The sequence below is a fragment of the Streptopelia decaocto genome (assembly GCF_964273445.1).
Source record: "Streptopelia decaocto genome assembly, chromosome: 1".
Classification (NCBI taxonomy): Eukaryota; Metazoa; Chordata; class Aves; order Columbiformes; family Columbidae; genus Streptopelia; species Streptopelia decaocto.
The window spans coordinates 88,638,976-88,658,851 of NC_138663.1; the positions used below are offsets into that span (position 1 = coordinate 88,638,976).

The 19,876-nt window shown below is 38.4% G+C and overlaps 1 protein-coding gene across 1 annotated transcript; it reads right to left on the reverse strand.

Annotated features, from left to right (window-relative positions):
• Positions 1-215: 215 nt before the first annotated feature.
• Positions 216-18,419, reverse strand: ARL6 (ARF like GTPase 6). Its single transcript, XM_082076081.1, has 8 exons — positions 18,343-18,419; positions 15,141-15,291; positions 12,633-12,694; positions 10,821-10,889; positions 8,253-8,347; positions 4,367-4,496; positions 2,949-3,004; positions 216-471 (listed from the first exon to the last, which is right to left on the reverse strand). Exons 2-8 carry the CDS (start codon positions 15,261-15,263, stop codon positions 446-448), a joined length of 561 nt encoding a protein of 186 aa, XP_081932207.1. The 5' UTR covers positions 15,264-15,291; positions 18,343-18,419; the 3' UTR covers positions 216-445.
• Positions 18,420-19,876: the final 1,457 nt, after the last annotated feature.

The following is a 19,876-nucleotide window of genomic DNA, read 5'->3' on the forward strand; positions in this document are numbered from 1 at the left end:
AATTGCAGAAATACCTAAAAATGGGCACCTAAAATCAGGAGGTATCTCATGCAGCTGTATTTCAGGAAGTGCTGATTATTCCTTCTTAGGAAAATAAATATTCCTATTTGGTCAAAAGGTGTCCCCCCAAAAACAGAGGGCATTTCCTGATGGTTAATTACATCCTAAAACTCAAACGAATGCAGATGTTTATTGTTAACACAAATTTTTTTAAAAAAATATGCTCTCCGGTCATAAGATTCCATTTAATTCATCAATGTGCATACCCAAAGTGCTATATTGCCTACATTCAGTTTTCTTGGAAGAGATATTAAAAGGACACGAATCAACACGGTGTATTTTAGCTGAACTATTCCTTTTCTTTAAATCATTCTTTCTTTCCAAGGAACTCATACACCTACTGACAAAGTTTGTAAAAGAATGCCATCCATCTTTTATTTATCTCTCATGTCTTCGTTGCTTGGATCTGATCTGTTAATAAAAAGAAACAGTTTTAACACAAGTAAGATTAATTCTTGCTGTATTTTGCTTTTTGAAAACATAACCCAGCATGTCCAGGTTACAGAACTACACCCATAGATATTTTGGTGTAGTTACAATAATGGGGGACAGTGCAGTTAGAGAGCTGTTTTCAACTTGCTCTCTCATCCACTTCTGAAATTCCTCCACAGCCAAGTTGCTTTCCCTGAATGTTGCTAATTAAATGGGAAGACTCTTCCACATAATTCAGTTTTCATCTTTTTTGGGGTTATAAGGCAACTTTGATGATACTAAGGCCTGGAAGTTATGAAGTACATATTTCAATTCCTTCTACACATTTCAGCTTCCACATAAGTAAACATGAACTAACTCCCCAACAGCAAGGGATTTAAAGTTTGGTTTTTAATAACTCTCATGAAAACTTCTTTGCTATGAACAGCCACACTTCTCCACACTGCTGCCCGACTGCCACTTCTAAATTCACTTCAGACATTGCCTTAGTTAGCAAAAATACACTGCATCCCCATTGCAAATTGTGGAAATCAGCACAATTTTCCCCACTAATAGGGAATGTGAGCTCAGTTTAGACTGTTGTGAGACAGATTAGTTTCACTCTACTGAAGATGTGTTGGTTGCAATAGTAACCCATTACAAAATGGGGAAATATGCAAACTTGGCCTTCTCCAGGGAAAAAAGGCAAAACCTCCTGCGCCTCTCTCCTCAAACCTGTGAACTACCTGTAATGGGTCTGCAAAAGGTAGATAAGGAAGCATGGCTGTTGACAAGAAGAACTGTGCATTCACTAACCAGGTGTCATTTCCTTCACTGAATTTTATGGCACCCTCAAGTGCCATAGGGACCCTCAAGTGGTCTAGGAATGATCAGGAGAATCACAGTAAAAAATTTCTTTTAATATCGAAGTCTTCACCCAATAAAAGTATAACTGCCAAACTGCATGTGCTTAGAAAACAACAGTTTAAACCCAACTCCTCTTAAGCTTCTGAGGAGACTGAGCCAGGGAGTTAAAGGCAATTCTTTTAGATAAAGCCTATCGATTTTCAGCTCAGAAAATTAAGTTTAACAACCCATGAGAAGTGAATACCTATGAAGTGAATAGCTATGTGAGTGACAGCAGAAGCACCTGCTTACCGTGCTTAAAAATCTACATATACAGCATCAATATTTTGTCAGAAAATAATTAGACAAGCATTTGACATCCTTTTAAGTAGCTCAAAGCTATGTACAAAACCATCAACTCAAAATTTGGGTCAAAACTTAGAAGGTTTCTCAAAGACAAGCAGAAAATCAGTGCAAAATATTACAAAAACAGAATGATATCTGAAACTAGGAAGTGATATGTGATTTGGAATCTCTCTTTCTACGATAGGATGGTGGAGGATGTACTGCTTTTCTTCTGTAGGGTAGTAAATCTCTTTGTAAAGATAAATTATTGGCTAGTATCCCTTCCTCAGAAAACATGACCAAATGTTCCTGTAGTCTGTAATAACACAGCAAAATAAGCCACCTCGTTCTAATGAGCAGTAAGGATTCTAATTGGAAACGACAGTCTGGTATCCACAGATAAGTGGAGATATATAATGTAGCTGCATTTTGAAGGAAATGCAATCAGCGGCACCGCCCCTGGAGCATCGCTGACATTGTGCGGCTGCCACAGCACAGAATGCCCCGGGACAGAGACACTGTCTTGCAGGTTTTCACTCTACTACGCTACCTAATACACTCACAATGTAAGCATGGTAAATTAGGGAGCTAAAATTAGGATGAGTCTGCCAAAACAATACCACACGTCACTATTCTATACATATAGCAGTATACCGGAGGAGGAAAGAGACCAGATCCTTACAAACATACAACAGAAGGATAAACAGCATCCATACCAAGTTTGTTATTAATCTGTATATGTAAAACATCATCTAAGATGGATCTGATACTTTTTTTATGTAGCTGAGAATGTCTGTGTATGTTATATCATTATAATGTAAGCTGTTCTTATTTTGGCTCTAGATTAAAGAACTGAATAATCAAAACTAGTGGATTTGTCTGTGTACTTTGCTTATTTTTCTAGCCTGCTTATTCACCATTTCCTGAGACATAATATTAAGATATGTAAAACTCAGACAGGAAGAATAAATTAAAGAAAAAACTGAAGTTCAGAAGCACCTGGCATTGTTATCGTCTACAAGAAATGGTGTTCCACTGTTTGCAAGGGTATGCATTAACATTTCATAGCACACACTTTTGTCAGAGAAACTGACATGGTCTTTTAATGTACATTGAGGAGGTAAATGAAAGGCAAATATGAGACAGAGCATTAGTACTCACTGTGTAATTTGATCTGACAGCAGAAGTGGACAGAAAGAAAACAAAGGAAATAATAAGGGAAAAACCTTATAAAATGAAAAAGTTTAACAGAATGAAATAGAGCAAGAGAATTACATATGAGATACCTTGGAGCCAATCCACACCTTCTTGTAATCCTTCTCCTTTAAGAGCATCACTGGCACTGAAAGAAACAAACCAAGTTATGAAAACATTGTGAAAATACCAGTTTTAGAGGAGTCATTGCTATACCTGTAATTTATAGAATTACAAAGTAGCATCAAGTACAGTTTCCTTCACATGGAGAAGGCTGCTTCTCAAATGACATATTCTAGATATCTTCCCAATATGGAAAGACCATTTCAAGATATGATCTATTTTATTTCCACTTTCAAGGCAGAGGAATCTCATCCCTAGAACATGAGGCATTCTGGAAGAGCTCCGACACAAGGCAGCCACATTGTTCTGCAGCACCTCCACGTAGATATCTAACTCCCTCCTCAGAAAATGGTATAAAAGATATGTCTACTGTTTACAACAACAGCAATGAAGCAGCACCTTTCCTCCACCCACTCAGTTCCTGTATATAGTGAGGATGTTGGGAGTACTGGAGAAAGAAAGTATAGTGCCTAAATAGATCATGGCAACAGCCAGCCTAGGAGTGTCTGTTAATGTATATTAAGATTAAGCTACACTGGGAACAGTGTAAATCTACCCTTTGAATCACAAGGGTGTAACTGTTTAAAGGCCCCTCATTGTGCAGCTTACAAAAACTAGCACCACAGAGAATGTGGACTGTTACTGAGGTTAGCTATAAAATTATCTTTCAAGTAGCTTGGCAATTCAGTGTAATTTCTATGACAAAAAGCAGTGAGCCCAAAACAACACCCCAAGTTTAATGTTAAAAGGTCTAAAATGAAAATTGTGGTTTTCAGCAGCATTTAGCTGCTGCTTTCATATTTATTTATAATATCTGAGCATTTGAAAACGTACATCCTTCAGAAAGACAGACACTAACTCCTATAACTAAAAAACCCCCTCAAATATCACAGGGTACAATGAGAGTACAATGTCACTGAGTTCACACAAGAACAGTTTACTAAGGGGCCTTTCAACAGGAGTTTACTAAAATATCTGCAGAGTGGAAAAAATTCTAAAGGTTTTATTGTTGATATTCTGAAACCTGCAAGGCATACTAGCAGAAGAACTCTGATAACAATTCTATGCAATTTCCCAGAAAAAAAATAGCAGCAGCTATTCTTCTGATAAGAAAGCTGCTTTCTGATTTCACTGCAAGTCCTCTATTTAATTATTTGTGTAATAGTTCTATTCTGAAAATTTTCAAATCACAGTCTACATGAATGCACTGTGCCTTTAAAACAAGTTTCATAGTAGGTATTGTAATGTTACTACTGTTTCCACAGGTGGTATCACAGCATTTTATCTGATCTAGTTTGTTATATAATATTGAGTGGCACGACAGAACTAAAATCTGAATGTAGAAATTAATACCAATAAAAGGGTAGAAATAAAAAGGGAAATTTACCAGATATGCCAGGGCTTGTCTTTGATGTTTTCTAATGACAATAACTGAGATACTTTCACAGATGATATTGCATCCCTGAGGTCCATCTTGTTAGCAAAGAAGAGAATGGGCAGTCGACGGTGCTTAACATCTAGGCATGAGCAGAAGTAAAACTATCATGACATCATGCAACACTTATTAATCTCTGCAGGTAATAAGCTACAAAAAATACAAGAAGATAGTTTACTCACCTGTAACTGCACTTCTCTGAAGGTTGTATCCTACCAAGATGCAGACTGTTGGGGCACGTGGCCTCTGGTTCATGCTTCAAGAACACTCAAAATTTCTGGCAGGCTTTGGGATCTTCCACCCCCTCTACCACTAACCTTATACATACATTTAAAGCTGCAGGTATATATTACTAGTGAAGCTGAGGAACAGGAGAGCAAGCTGCCTACAAATACTAAACATCTCTGCTTACTGAAGACTGGATGTATAAAACACAGAAAAATTATTTGTGTTCATTCATATCCTCACAACAGCAGTTGCATAAGGGTAGTCTGAATTATCCTTTAGTATCCTGGAAAACATCCATGAATTCATAAAATAGGAAAAAAAATGCACACGCCTGGATGTCCCTTATCCTACCTTAATTTGAACAAAGACTTCTTTTATAGAAGCTCTTCTCAGCTAGCAGTGAGAATTACAGACAAAAACAAGTAGCCTGACAATTTCTGGCACACTTAAACATGTAAAAGCATAAGCCTCTCTGATTACCACAAGGACTAGCGAGTCATTGAGAAGGAAACCAAGTATATTCTCCTCAGCCTCGCAGATGTAGAGCTCCTGAAACATTACCAGCTCTAAGAATTTTTCACATTATTTAAACAAAGGGTGAGTTCCAGGATTAGAGAAAAATCTAAAATTGAGTCTATCAATCAATTCCTGACAGGAAAAGAACTTAAAACCCCCCTATGATGAAAATTGCTATACAGGCTTTTTTTAAAATAGTAAAAACAAAAGCTTATTTCACAGAGGAAATAAACTAAGTATTTATTTAAGAGCTTCAAATATAAGCTACCTGGCCCCTGCTTGAGTAGGGAAACAAAACAAGAAAAACCCCAAAACTGTCAACGCTGAAGTGGTTCCAATCTTCTCAGTTGTGTTCTTTTTAAATCCTCTAAGGAACATTTCCACAAAATCAGTGGAGATAACACTATTGCCACCCCTACTCAGAGATCATGAGTGCTGACCGAAATGCTGACAATTTTCACAACGATTTACTCTACTGGAGTTGTGTTTTACTCTGACATCCTCTAACACAAATCAAAGGCCTCAAAATACAAGAAAAGAATGTAATTACAACTCTCTTTCGATTGCATAGTTGAATAGCTTTTCTGTCCTGACTGAAATTTCTACACTAATCTATAGTATAATTCAATGAACCGTGCTACCCACAGGTTGTAGGTCATGAATACATTAAAACCACAGAAATTAGTTGACATCACATATGCAAAGAGCCAAGTTAATAAAGGAATTTTCAGTGTTTTTTTAAAGCAATTTAAAAGTGGCACAACCTACCCACATAGACTCATAAATGTATATTTAAAGATGTTTGCTAAATAAACCAATGGTTGCAGATACTTAGATTATTTCCCACCTTATGACATTATTTCCTATTATGCAGTATTTCCTCCTGCTATGTTTTTTACGGTTATTAATGGAAAGCTAATATTTCCTAGTTGCAAATAGTTATAACACATTAAAAAAATCATCAACCGTACACTAGAAATGCATGATGTGTAGTTTTATACAAGTAATTCAAATTTCTAGAGATTTCATTTTACTTTAGAAGCATGTGCTTGAGGTCAAGTGACCCAAAAGTTAATATCTAAACAAGTAATCTATAGACTATCATCTTGCAAAATGCTAAAGAATGAATCTTGCTAAAAAAAATAACATGATAACAATGATCATTAAACAAGCCCTTATTTGTAGAGTGCATTGTCTACTACATAAGTAAAAATAATTTATAGTTCTGATTCATAAAAATTTCCCAGGTAGTATAACTTCTAACCCCATTGATGCTTCACATTACACATTCCCTTTCACCAGAAAACCTCAGGTAAACTCTGAGAAAAAGAGAGGGAACTGTTTTACTGAAGGATTGCTAAGATTTTCAGAGGCAGGAGTTGATTCAAGGTTGTTATCCTGCATCCATTTAAACCTTAAATAAACATGTAAGTTTAAACCAGTCTAGGAGGTCCACAAAGGCAGAAGCATAGATAGGGAGAAAGTAGGGTATGCAGGAAGAAAAGCAGAATAGTAATACAAATGAAAATATTGATATAGTAAACCTGTTATAAATTGATTCGGGTAATAGCTACTTTTATCAAACATTACCACTAGAAGAACTTTTTAGTCTCTTTGGTTTTCTTAGATGTGACCTATCAAAATCCAAAGCAATACAACAGAACACTCTTGCTGCACTTGAGCTAAGCTCCCTCAAATCAGAAATACAAAACTGCCCTTTCCTGGTTCTAGGGAATGTACTAGGTGGTCACAGTGTTGTGATCTCTCAGAACTAGAAGACACAAACACATCAACAACTGAACAGCACTGACCTACTAGATCAGCATTAATAACATATTAATGCCTACATGAAAAGTCCCATCTAATCTTGCATCTCCTGAGTTTCGACATTTTCACTGTTTTGCCTTCTAATAAACCAGTAACTTAGTACAGCAGGCTTTACCTCGCACCCTTGGTCCTATATAGTTTCCATTTTACCAATGGAATCACCTTTTACTGTGGTTAATACCTTTGGTACAAAGTTTCCTGGTTTCTAAATAATCCACCTACAGCCTCTGGTTCAGCTCATCCTCTCCTTTGACCTTTGCAAGACTGTCTTTTCACCATCTGCATTTGAAGTGGCCCATACCCTTGAACATGGAATTAGGAGGGCCCAATCAGCTCACATACACTCTACTACAGCTTTTTGGTTGAAGAACTAATCTATTATATGCAGTCTGCATGGAAAACAAAAACATAGTAACATAATTGCCCCTTTCATGGGTTAGAAATGCAAGTCAGCTTCTCATTTCTTACTTTCAGCATGATGAGCCCTTAAGACTCTACAAGCTTAATACATAAATAAGAAAATACAGGATTATTTCACTTCTAAATTTTACACATGTAGTTTTATAGTCTGGTTAATCAGAGCAACTAACTAAAGTGCTCAAAATCAAAGTCAAAATTCCTTACAAAAAGATTCCAATAATGCTGGCTATATGGAAGAGGAAAGAAGCAAAGTATTGGTTGATCTCAGAACTTAATTTAAAATGTGTCCCCTCATGTAAAAAAACCCAAAACAAACACCCTAAACCTAACCCCACAATCATGAATTGTCTCATATTCTCTTCTATTCCATGTATCCTTTTATAGGCAGTTGGAACGTACTGGTATAATTATCTATCCTTATTTATGAAGTGCAATAACAAGAAATATAGCAAAGATGAAAAAAGAAATTAAAAGTAATGCTACAGGAATTAGCTGTCTTAATGGAAAAAAACGGACAGGGCGATTCTTTTTTGTATGTGTTTGTCATCATATACAGTGTCTCTAGCTTCGAAAGCATCCAAGTCTATTTTTCCGCAAACAAGGCACCTTGTGCTCTATATTGATTAATGAGAGACCAATCCAAGTCTTCGTAGGCAACTGAAGTATGATCAGTTTGCAAATGTGAATAGGTATCAAAAAAACCCCAAACTTAGTGAAGACTATTAGTGTTCCGGTATTCATGAATGGCTAAAATACTTGTAAAGCACTCAGAATGTGTCAAATAAGAAGGGTTTCCTTAAGACAACATAACAAATATGGAGACAGAAGGGGAAAAAAGCCTCCTTACCTGGATGATTCAGAAGAGTGTTAAGTTCTTCTTTGGCCACAACCATTCTTAATTTGTCACTGCTATCAATAACAAAAATAATGGCTTGGCCTTCTCTGCATAACATAAAAAGAGCAAAGAGGCAAATCATAGGTTCTCAAACTGTCATTAAGAAAAGACTTCAGAAGAAACACCAAAAAAAAAGCAAACAAAACTGATTTTTTCCCCTCTAATTTTTGTTCTTGTTATTTACCATTAACATTTGAATCCAGTCTTATTTCTGAAATTCAACCTTTTGGTAACCTGCATTTCTCTTTTTTTTTTTGAGACATGAGGTTGTTAGCTGCACAACTTATACAAGGTTCCATGTACACGGACCCTTCAGAAAAGCTTCATTTATCTACTGAGGCTGAAAAATGAACTTTGAAAATGTAACCAACTGCTATTCTGACAGTGCAGTCAGACAGACATGTTTTTTGTAGACATTATTTATTTCCTACACTAAACCAAGATTATGTAGAGAAAGGTCAGTTACCTTTTTAGAAAAAACTGTTTCCAAAGCTGTTTAACAACTAAGCATATGCAGATTAATTTAACTTTTATAAAAGTCTGCATAAACAGGATCTTTTTTTTGTTTTGAAAAACGGGTATAAACTTTCAACTATTTCAAATCATTAAGATTTTTTGCTAGCAATATGACCACAATTACAACATGTATACATGCTGTTCAACTCCTGTTTCAGGATATTAGTGATATTTTATGACTTGATGTTTCATTTATTGAAATTTATTTGAAAGAAAAATACAGTCTGACCAATTCAGATGAACATTTATAAACACCCACAAGAAGTATTGTTAATTTACATTTTAATGCAGTATTCAGTTCTCCTTCATTTTAGGTTTCTCAGAGACACCATTACATTGTTCACTCTCTAGCACCATCTACCTTCTAATTTTGATATGAAACAGTCCTAGACCTACTGAAAACCAGAAATAACTTGACCAACCTAAGACTGTATGAGAAGGCCCATTCTTTTCTGAAGCACAGTAGAACTTTAACAGCAAATAAAGATTTTCCTTATTAGCTGAGAATGCTTAGGTATTTTTCAGGTTTCGTGGTGTTTTGTGTGTGTGTTTTGTTGTTGTTGTTTTGTGTTTTTTTTTTGTTTGGTTTTTGTTGTTATTGTTTTGGGGGTTTTTTTTGTTTTTTTTTTTTTTCCCTAGAGGAATCAAAAATCCCAGCATGTATTTACTATCAAAAATAACTTCAAAAACAAGTAACAGTAATAGGGACACAACATAAGTTTACATTTAAGACAAGTGTACTTTGAGGACATCCTAGAAGATAGCTTCAAACCAAAGAAAAGTACTTAAAGTACTCTGAAGCAACTGCTTAGACACAAATACTTCATCAGATTGGATTGCCATTTTACAATTCTTGCAAAATTGTATCTTCCTTAACTTTATAAACTGAACAGTTATATTATTTTTAGAAGTTAATCTTAAATACATGACTACTGTACCAGACCAGGAACAGAGGTGGATACAACCACATATTTCTCTGTCAGCGTCACCTAAGAAACTTCCCTTACTGTTAAGAGGAAAAAAGCAGTTTATGCAACACAAGGGATAAGTTACTGTGTTAAACACAGCAGTCAGAAAGATTACTTACTTATGAAGCACTTGGCTAGCATTCTGAGAGCAGCCTAAGGGCATCAGTTATTGAAATCCAAAAGTTTTGGGAAACATAAGTCTAACACACTTTAACAACGAAGATCTCCTACCCACATAACAAGTTTTCAAATTGCTAAAACATTTTGCACAGAAAGGAGATAAAGTGTTAATCCTCAATTAAAGACTACTTTAAGCTCTATCACATTAAATACTAATATTTAATCAATATTATAATATTCGGAATTTATCTGTTCTATTTCTCCAAGCTATTTCTGTGTTGTTTACTACGGTTCACCTTATTTAGAGCAGCAGCAGGTATTACAAAATAGCAATGAGAAAATTTAAATGAAGATTCACATTTCATTAGAAGCTAGAAAAAACAGAAAATTGTGCCTATTACCAATAAGGCTGCCATAGTGTTATGAAGTACAGTGAATATCCTGCTTAATAATAATATCTAAGAATACTTGGTCAAATTTTTAGTTACATGTGTCTTACTCTTTGAGGTTAATTTCCCTCGCCTCTAAAAATCTCAGCCATCAGCCACTATCTTTTGGCATTTAAGTCACTTACCTACACAAGAATAGAAAAATAGGAAACTTAACTCATCTCTGTCCTTTCTTACAGGATTGTTTTTTTCTGTTTTCAACATTTAAATTCCACCTCCAGTAAGCTCCCTCAGTCTTTGAGTCAACAAGACCCCAAAAGGATGCTGATTAACAAAAATATAAATATTTTCATTTTTTAGAATGGAAAGAAAAGTTGTATTTATCCAGAATGACCTTCCCAAACACCAGGTGTAAGTCTTCTCTGAAAAATTTCTAGCCACTAGGTACTATCATACTTTTGTTTAAATAACATCCACAACAGCTAGTATGAACAACAATGCTTTAAAATAAGTGATGATAGGCTTACTTGTAGTAATGTTCCCAGAGGTTTCTGTATCTCCCTTGACCTGACATATCAAACACTGTAAAAGACAAACTGCAAAGAAAAGAACTGTATGAGGCACAGAAACAAAGACCAAAATCCAAACTCAAACTGTTTTATTTGCTACCCTGGAAAAGATTCCCAAAGGAACTCCGGTTACTCTATCTACCCAGTTTTGCCATCTTATAGAAATATTTCACAATGGAAAATGTGTTTATTCTCTGAATAAAAACTAAACCAATTATAAAAAGTTAAATCAAATACAAAATAAGCTCCCATTCAGTGTCTCTTTTTATCATGTTAGTATTGAATATTATTTATAATGTTGAATAAATGAAATTCAGATGAGCCATTACTTAAAAACCATAGCCTGTCTTAAACTCTGTCCGTAGACAGGCACCAATAGCATCCAAAGGCTTCTGTATGCAAAATAAAAGGCTTAAAAAAAACCCCAAAAACGCCATAATTCTACCTTCAGAAACAAAAATCACATTCCTATAATAACAGGTTACCTCAGATGACAGAGCTACAAAGGGTAGTCTTTGCAACTTTGATATTTCACCCAAATGCTAAATATAGCAAGTCAACTTAAAGAACATTATGAAAAATTCTGATCCACTCCTGAAATGTCTACAGAGGCAACACTGAATTCCTTATTAGGCTTTCCTGATTCGAGTAGTCCCAAATAGCTCCCCAAGTAGAAGCCATACCAAAATCAGGAGGTTTAGAGAAGGAAGCTCTCCAAACATCCTTTCAGCTCTATATCCAGGCATCATCTGATTCTACACCAGCTGCTCTGCCATGTATAAAGTTAGTAGCAACCCCAAACAATGTTTTGATTGTAACAATAGATTAATACAGTTTTGGAGTTTTTTGTTTTGGTTTTTAGTCATTCTACATGGTGCATTTGCAGGTCTTCTCTCTTACTACAGCATCAGAATAAAGGAAAGCAATATAAATAGATTCACATTGTCACACAGCCAAATCCTAAACCTGTCTTATGTGCTTTACTGAGACAGAATACGGTTGTTGAGCCTCCTATAAAAATATGAAACCTATCAATCCCACATGTCAGCTCAAGGAAGAAACAATTTTCTTACAGACCTCTCGTCATCCAGCGGGGCACGCTGCGTGTTTTCAAGAACGACTGCACCCATTAAAAACATGTTGTGAAGGTTACATAATAATAAAATAGCATCTAATGTTACCTCCTTAAAATATCTTCATCTCATAACATTCTTCAATCTTAGCCTTCATTCAAAGAATGATTTCTTCCTCCTTTTCCTGACCTTTGCCCCTGCCATCTTTACATTGCTATGATTGTAGGCACCATCTTTCATTTAATGAGATTAGACTGCAATCTCTTCAGACTTCCTCCAGTGAGAGTGCTTAATGGAATATAGGTTACCATCTAAGCAAATGTCTCTCCTCAAGTCTGTAACAGCACTCTATTCTAAAAATTCTTAACAGACAGAAATAAGATGCTTATGCACACTATTGCAAAACCGTGGGTTTTTTTTTGCTTTGTGTTGGGTGTTTTTTGTGTATGTTTTGTGTTGGGTTTGTGTGTTCGTTCTCAAACACAGTTTTATAGCAGCACAAAATATACAGAATATATGCTAACACTGACAGTCCTGGATCATGATTAGGACTCCTAGGTACTACAGCATTGGAGCAAACTGCATGTCATGTCATTATACCACCACACATTATACATGCAAGTGAAAGAGGTAATTAAGTCCAACTATTGTATATTAATTACTACTGCTAAATGAAGAAAATGAAAGAAACTACTACCTCGATGTCTTGAATTTCTCTATACTGAATCCTATTGTTGGAACGATGTCCTGAGTCTGAGCCTTTAAAAGAAAGTACAAATTTTACAACCAAGTTAGAAAATGTAAATATTGAAATATATTTGAAACATGAATACATTACAGATTTATTTTTCCCCAAACTGTCCAATACAAATTCAGATACTTTATACTGAAAAAGTTCCTAAATTCAAAACATCGGGGGTTTATATTTTCTAGGAAATACAGTGAATGCATTGAAGTTGAAGACATTTTAGCCTTAAGAGTTAGATTCTACCCTTTACATTAGTCTCTGTTTACTATTATTAGTATGGGTGGATATTACCTATGAAATAAAAAGTACACAGGTTAAGATGGAAGATAATAGCTTGAAGATTATGACTGAGGTCAAAGTTCACAATATTTGTGCACTTTGGAAATCACAACGTGAACCCAAATAAGTCTACACAATACCCCAAGCCTATCAGATAAAAGAGGGTATAGTTCTATCAAAATAGTAGACTGGCCATATCCCCAGCTTCTATCCACAGGCTGGAGGAGCCTATTTGACTCCGGGAATTATACAGCAGACATTACACAATGGCCTCAGCATAACTCTATCCAAACTACCAGACCACTGGAAGAAATCACCATTTACCACAGAGGAACAGCCAAAACATAAAGCATTATTAATAGATCAGTCTGATAACCAGGTTTACTGCTGAGCTAGCCAAGGAACTTACCAGCTAAGTTGGTACAACAGAATAGCTCCTTTAAGAAGCATTGATACTGAGCAGGGAAAAAGGTCACATTCCTTTGAGCTGTCTGGGAAAGTGACATGCAATCCTTTTACAGACTTTCTAGAGCCCCTTATTAAAAAAAAACTATAAGCCGTTGACTCCTTGCATACAACAGAAGCAAGCTTAGCTTGTTCACCTGCAGCTTCAATATGAAAAGGGCATTCCACCATCATAAACAGTTCAGCCAGCAGTTCCTGTCACCAAGGGAAAATTTGTGCAGAGTGGAAGAGGTGTTATTTCTTTAACATTTATTTCAAATGGATTTATCAAGCCCAGAAGAAACAACTGCAAACAGATGGAAAAACACTTGTTCTTGCCAGATATCTAATACATTGCTTCCAAGGCAAAGTAGCAGTTCTTCTTAAGAAGACTGGGTTGATCTAGAGCCCAAAATCATCTGTCCATTGAACTTACTAAAAACAAATTCATCAATTCTGATCTCATGACATTTGTTGCACATAAGAGAATGTCATGTCCTGCAAGGATAGGACTTACACAAGTTGTATGCAAAGGTACCCACATGTGATGCAAAGCATCACATTAAATAAAAATATTCAGAAGTAAATTCTCATTATACAATTTACAGTAAAGCAAACAAATTCTATTTATTCTACTTGTGTGATTCTTTTTGCACCTTCTCTGATACGTATTATTGTGATAAATCTTGAAGTCTGTGTTAAACTTTAGTTAGGAATCCTTTAGTGCTTAAGGCATGACATAAAAATCCTGCTACAACAAACGTCTCAAAAATTACTTAGATATATAATTTGGCTGGTACAAATTTTATCATTTCCTGAAAATGATTGGCAGCAGATAGTAAGCACTTCATAGTCTTTCTTTATAAATCTATTTAGTTTTCAGCAGAAGAATAATTGCCAGGAATGGAAGAGTAGCAGACTCTTTACCATGTTGCATTTTTTTGAACAATGTCCAGTGGTACTCTTCAGGAAAACTTCAATGGAAATTAAAAAACAAAAGCTGTGTCCTGATGCAAAAGATGCATATAACCAAGAAGCACAAGCCTCTGGCTTTGCACATGCCAACCAAAATTCATCTATTTCTGTTCTGTAAACGTATCTAGAAACAAGGTAATCCTGCTTTAAATTTTGCTCAGAATAATATGCACTCTTAGTGGCCTGAAACACTTTTCACTGGATTAATGGACTTTAAGTATAAATGCTACTTATTTTTAAAGGTATTGTGCTTTAAAAATGCTTAAGTCACCACCGTGTGCATTTTCACATTATTTCCTATTTTATTATTTATTATATACTTACTAGTTTTCAGGAAGAGATTAAAATAAACATGATAAATTTAGACAAGTACAAATTCCTATACAACTGTATTAATCTCAAATGTTTGACACATTACTTGTAACTGCAATCCTGTAGCAATTATTTGTGACTTATGAAAACTGTCTCAGATCCTGATTTCAGCCATCATAAACCCTTCCTTATTATGTGACCTTAGAAAAGATGTGCCACATTGACAGTGTTTTTTTGGGAAATGTTTTCATAATATGCATGTGGGTGCTTACATTTAGTTTTAGTTAGTTGGAAACTCTTAAAACAGATTTGTTTAACTATACTAAATCAAAAATCTCTTCACATCTTTTCCATAGTAACATTTAGTATAACAGCATGCAAAACTAGTTTAAACAAACATCAGCTCTGCAGTAAAAACATCAACCATGTACTAAATAGGCTACTTACATTTGAAGGTTTAAGTTTATTTATGATAGTTGTTTTGCCGCTATTGTCCAAGCCAAGGCACAAAACGTGAACTTCCTTTTTCTTCAGTCCAAGCCATCCCGCTAGCTTGTCAAACAATCCCATAATTCTGGCTCAAGTACACAGGGATCACCTGTTGTTCAGAAAATCAGAGAAGGAGATAGCCGTTGAAAAAGCTCGACATGTACGGCAGCGCTAACACAGTAGGTGGGCATGGGACTAAGCAGTCCTTAAACTTTTAAAAGGACAGTGTGAATAAGACACCATACAAACACTGTCACAGCAGGTTTCCTTGGTACACTAAGCAAATGGAGTGTAAGCTGATTATGGCGAAGAGGCCTTGATACAAAAGTAGATTGGCCGTTTATAGCCCTGTCTATATAATGCAATGTCCTTGATTCACTGGGTAGCAACGTTGCCATCATTCTGAGCAGTCCAATCAGGAGCACAACTGCAACACCCCCTTACCTTCCACCAAACTGAAAAAAGGGAAGACCATTACATTTTGCTTCAAATTGTCAGTAGTCCAGTCAGTCATCATAATTTAGATGACACAGCAAAACAGTATTTCCCTTCTTCAGCACCTGCTATGTGATTTACTGAACCCCAAAGCAAATAAAGTACCCTCTGTCAATTCAATTCAAACTCTAATTGTAATAGGCTTTGTTGACATTAATGCGTATAATTAGGAACTAATTCACTACAAATAGAAACTGAATATAATAGATCCAACTGACACAAAACCAGACACCATAACATTCACCCACACCTCAGGTAGATGCCAAACTCCTACTCCTGCCCAGACACCGATTGAAGTTACCTGGCAGCAGCATATTCGCAGGAGCTTACAACACGTGTTCCCTTGTGGTACCTGGCTGAACACACTCTGCAGAGAGGATAACCCTTGTATTTCAGCAATCAGACAGCTGAAATATTTGTGATACATTCAATAATAAAGCATTTAATTAATGCCAGAGGAATTCTGTGGAGTGGTGAAGGCTGTTTTTTCCTCATAATAAAGAAAAAACACACAGCACTGGACAACTTAGATTGTGATCTTAATTACCCCAGAAAATCATGGCAGAATGAGGAAGAGGAAAAAAGATCAATGACAAATATTTGGTTTCACTTCTTCATTAACTGATTACAAAAGGATGATTAACTGCATTTTAATAGAAATAATTTTTAAATCTTTGAATTTAATGAAGTCACGTAAGCCATCACCATTGTTTACAATGTATTTTTCTAATTTTTTAATACATGTCCTTTTAAAATCTCTATCTAGTGCATTTTGATTCAAGACTGGTAGCCATCTAGAGAGTGCCTATGTGTGTAACAGCTACACAGAGTTGTCACCAGATTAAAACAGGTCCAACATGAGGTATAGCAATTCCTTCAGGAAAAAAAAAAAAAAAACAAAACCACAACAAAAAAAAGCTTTTTCTTCTAACTCTCCATGTTTTATGCTCCACTCCTTTTTTAATATACATACTACTCTGAAAGCAGATAAAGCCTTACTGTTCATTATCAAATTAACCTGACAAAACCCTGCTCCAAAATGCATTACTTTCTAGTCCAGTCAAGATCCTTATCTGCATACTTTAGACCAGTGGCATCAAACTCATTTTCACAGGGGCCACAAGAGCCTCACAGTTGCCTTCAAAGGGACCAATGTAATTTTAGGACTGTATAAAAAGTGTGAAAATGAGTTTGAAACCCCTACTCTAAACAATAAGGTAAAAAAACCCTTACAGGTACACTTAGAAAAGGAGAAAATGCAAGCACTTAAAAGATATTTCTAGGGATTTACTTTTAAACCCCAAAGCCTAAATACACATACTTTGACAACAGTTCTAGAAACATTTTAATTACAGCCATTTTTTGTAGGAATTTTTTCATAACAGTTGGCAAAGTCATTATTTATGAATATAATGGGGAAAAACGTATCCCTGACTTCTTGCCCTGCCCCTCTTCTCCCATTATTTTCCTCAGTTGTGAAGAGTTACAGCAGTTACAGCTGACACAGGTTCCTTTCTTTGACAGCTGATATTTAGTCTACAATGCTATATACCACAGGCTAGACAGGTACTCAAATTATTAAAAGTTTTGTCCAAGAACTTGTTATCAGAGTCCATAAAGCTTTACTGAGAACTGTAAGCCTGTCCGAGGCATGAGAGATTAACATTTGTCGTGAGTACCCAGGCTGCAAAACTCTCCAAGATAAACCAGTCATGTAAAGCGTTCAGAGAAGTGGGGAGCTGCTGCCAGGCAGCGGGCCCGGGGTGAGCAGCACAGCTCCAGGGACACTCCCCGAGAGGTGTCTGGGCACGCACGGTTTCCCCTCTCTAGGGGCTGCCCAGCAAGAGATCACAACACGCTGCTCCAGTTATCAGCACGCTGAGCTGAAAGCGACAATCTGGAGAGTGATACATTAGTACATATCGCAGCTTTGAGTTTTTGAGTGGAGCAGGCAGCCTGCAGAGGTCCCTTCCAAACTGAACGCCACTCTAAGTCAGGGGTGTCCAACTCGTTTGCACCCGGGGCCACAACAGCCTGGCGGTTGCCTTCAAAGGGCCGAATGTAATTTTAATGTAATTTTAGGACTCTATAAATGTAGATATTTATAAATCCTTATATAAAAGGCAACCGCGAGGCTGATGTGGCCCTCGGGGTAAATGAGTTGGACACCCCCGCTCTAAGCCCATTTAATTAACGTGGATCGCCCAAACGTAAACGTTGAGATACCAAGGCTGTCCGAGCCACGCACAGGAGACCCTTTCAGTTTAGCATAATTTAAAACTCTAGCTACAGCTTCTCTCTTTTTTTTTTTTTTTTTTCCCAGGACTCCCGAATCCCACCGCACTCGGGGTGAGCGGGCAGGGAGCCAGGGCCCAGCACGACCCCAGCAGCGCCGGGAACCACAGCCGGGAAGCCCCCGGGCGACTGGGCTCCTCACCGCTGCCAGGAGAACGGACGGGGCTTCACTTCCCGCCGCCGAGCCCCCCTGGGCAGCAGCCCTCGTAGCGGGCGCTCACGCCCCGGGCAGGGCGACAAAAGGCAGCGGGTGCGAGTCCCCTCGCCCAGGGTGGGGCACGGCTCCCGCACACGATACCCCACAGGAGGTCAGGCCCAGGCAGCACCCCACAACTCCGGCTCCCGCCCTCCCCGCGGCCGCAGCACCGACCTCGGCCCGGGAGAAGTCGGCCGGGCCCGGCCGCCACGAACCGCTGCCGCCTGCGCCGTTGCCGAGGAAACCGCCACCCCGCCCCAACCAATCCCTGCCCAGTCGAGGCGTTGCTCCGCCTCCCCGCCCCCAGGAGCCCCGTCTCTTCCGGCGACGGTACCGGCCCGGCGGCCGCCGGCGGCCTTGAGCGGGCGGCGGGGTCCGGCGGGCTCGGCCCGGGTCGTTCCCGGAGCCCCGGCTCGGGAGCCTTATCATCTCCGGCAGTTCTGCGTGTTCTTGTGTCAGCTGTGCCCGGGCGCCTGTCTGGTACACCGGGCCGGCGTCGCAGGCTGATCACGCCGATGAACCGCGTTCGAGTCCGGCATGCTCTGCGTCCCTGGGTGTTTTTATCCCCACCCGTCTGCTTTTCTAGCGCAGCTGAGGCAGGAGCGCTCGGTCAGATAAAGCTTCTTGTGAAGAAAAAGCCCAATAAAAACCAGCACCAAGGGTGTCCGTTCCAGTCTCTAACATTCCGTGGTTCTGTGTGTGATTCTGTGTCCATAGTAGCTCCTGTTCCTGCCGCGGGCAGTTTGGTGGAGCACAAATGTTCAGGGAAAATGTCACGCCCAGCTGGCGCTTTAGGTAATTACAGCAACTGGGGTTTGGGGAGGGGGCAGCTTGTTTAAACCGGACACAGTGCCTAGAAATACACTTTGGTAATTTTTTGCTGTGTAGCGCAGTTCAGTCAGGTGGGTTCTACGTCTGCTGTACAAACCTTAAATTACTTAGGTTGTCTTGAATTGGAAGGGACTCGCAAGGATCATCGAGTCCAGCTCCTGTCCCTGCACAGGACAACCCCACAGTTCATACCACGTGTCTGAGGGTGTTGTCCAGTCTCTTCTTGAACACTGTCAGGCATGGGGCTGTGACACCTCCCTGGGGAGCCTGTTCCAGTGCTCCACCACCCTCTGGGGGAAGAACCTTTTCCTCATGTCCAGCCTAAACCTCCCCTGGCACATCTTGTGCCATTGCCTCAGGTTCTGTCACTGGTCACCAGAGAGAAGAGATCAGTACTTGCCCCTCCTGCTCCCCTTGTGAGGAAGCTGTAGCCACCATGAGGTCTCTCAGTCTCCTCCAGGCTGAACAAACCCAGTGACTTTAGCCGCTCCTCATATGGCTTTCTCTCCAAATCACCAATTTCGTAGCCCTCTTCTGGCCACCCTCCGGTAACTTGTCTACTTTTTATCCCGTGGCACCCAGAACTGCACACAGTGCTCCAGGTGAGGCCGCACCAGTGCAGAGCAGAGAGGGACAGTCACCTCCCTCTCCCGGCTGGCAATGCTGTTCTTTAAATGAGCTCCACACAGGACCAGATATAAACTAAAACCCAGTCTCTTTTCTACCATATACTTAAACTTAGCTGCCAAAGTTGTTCTCAATTGTGTGAAAGTGCATGCTGTGACTTGCTATGTGCTCGCAGGTATCAAATGCAGAAAAGACTCATCCTGTTTTTTACTTGGAACAGGAGCATGAGTTTTCCTCACTCTCACACCTC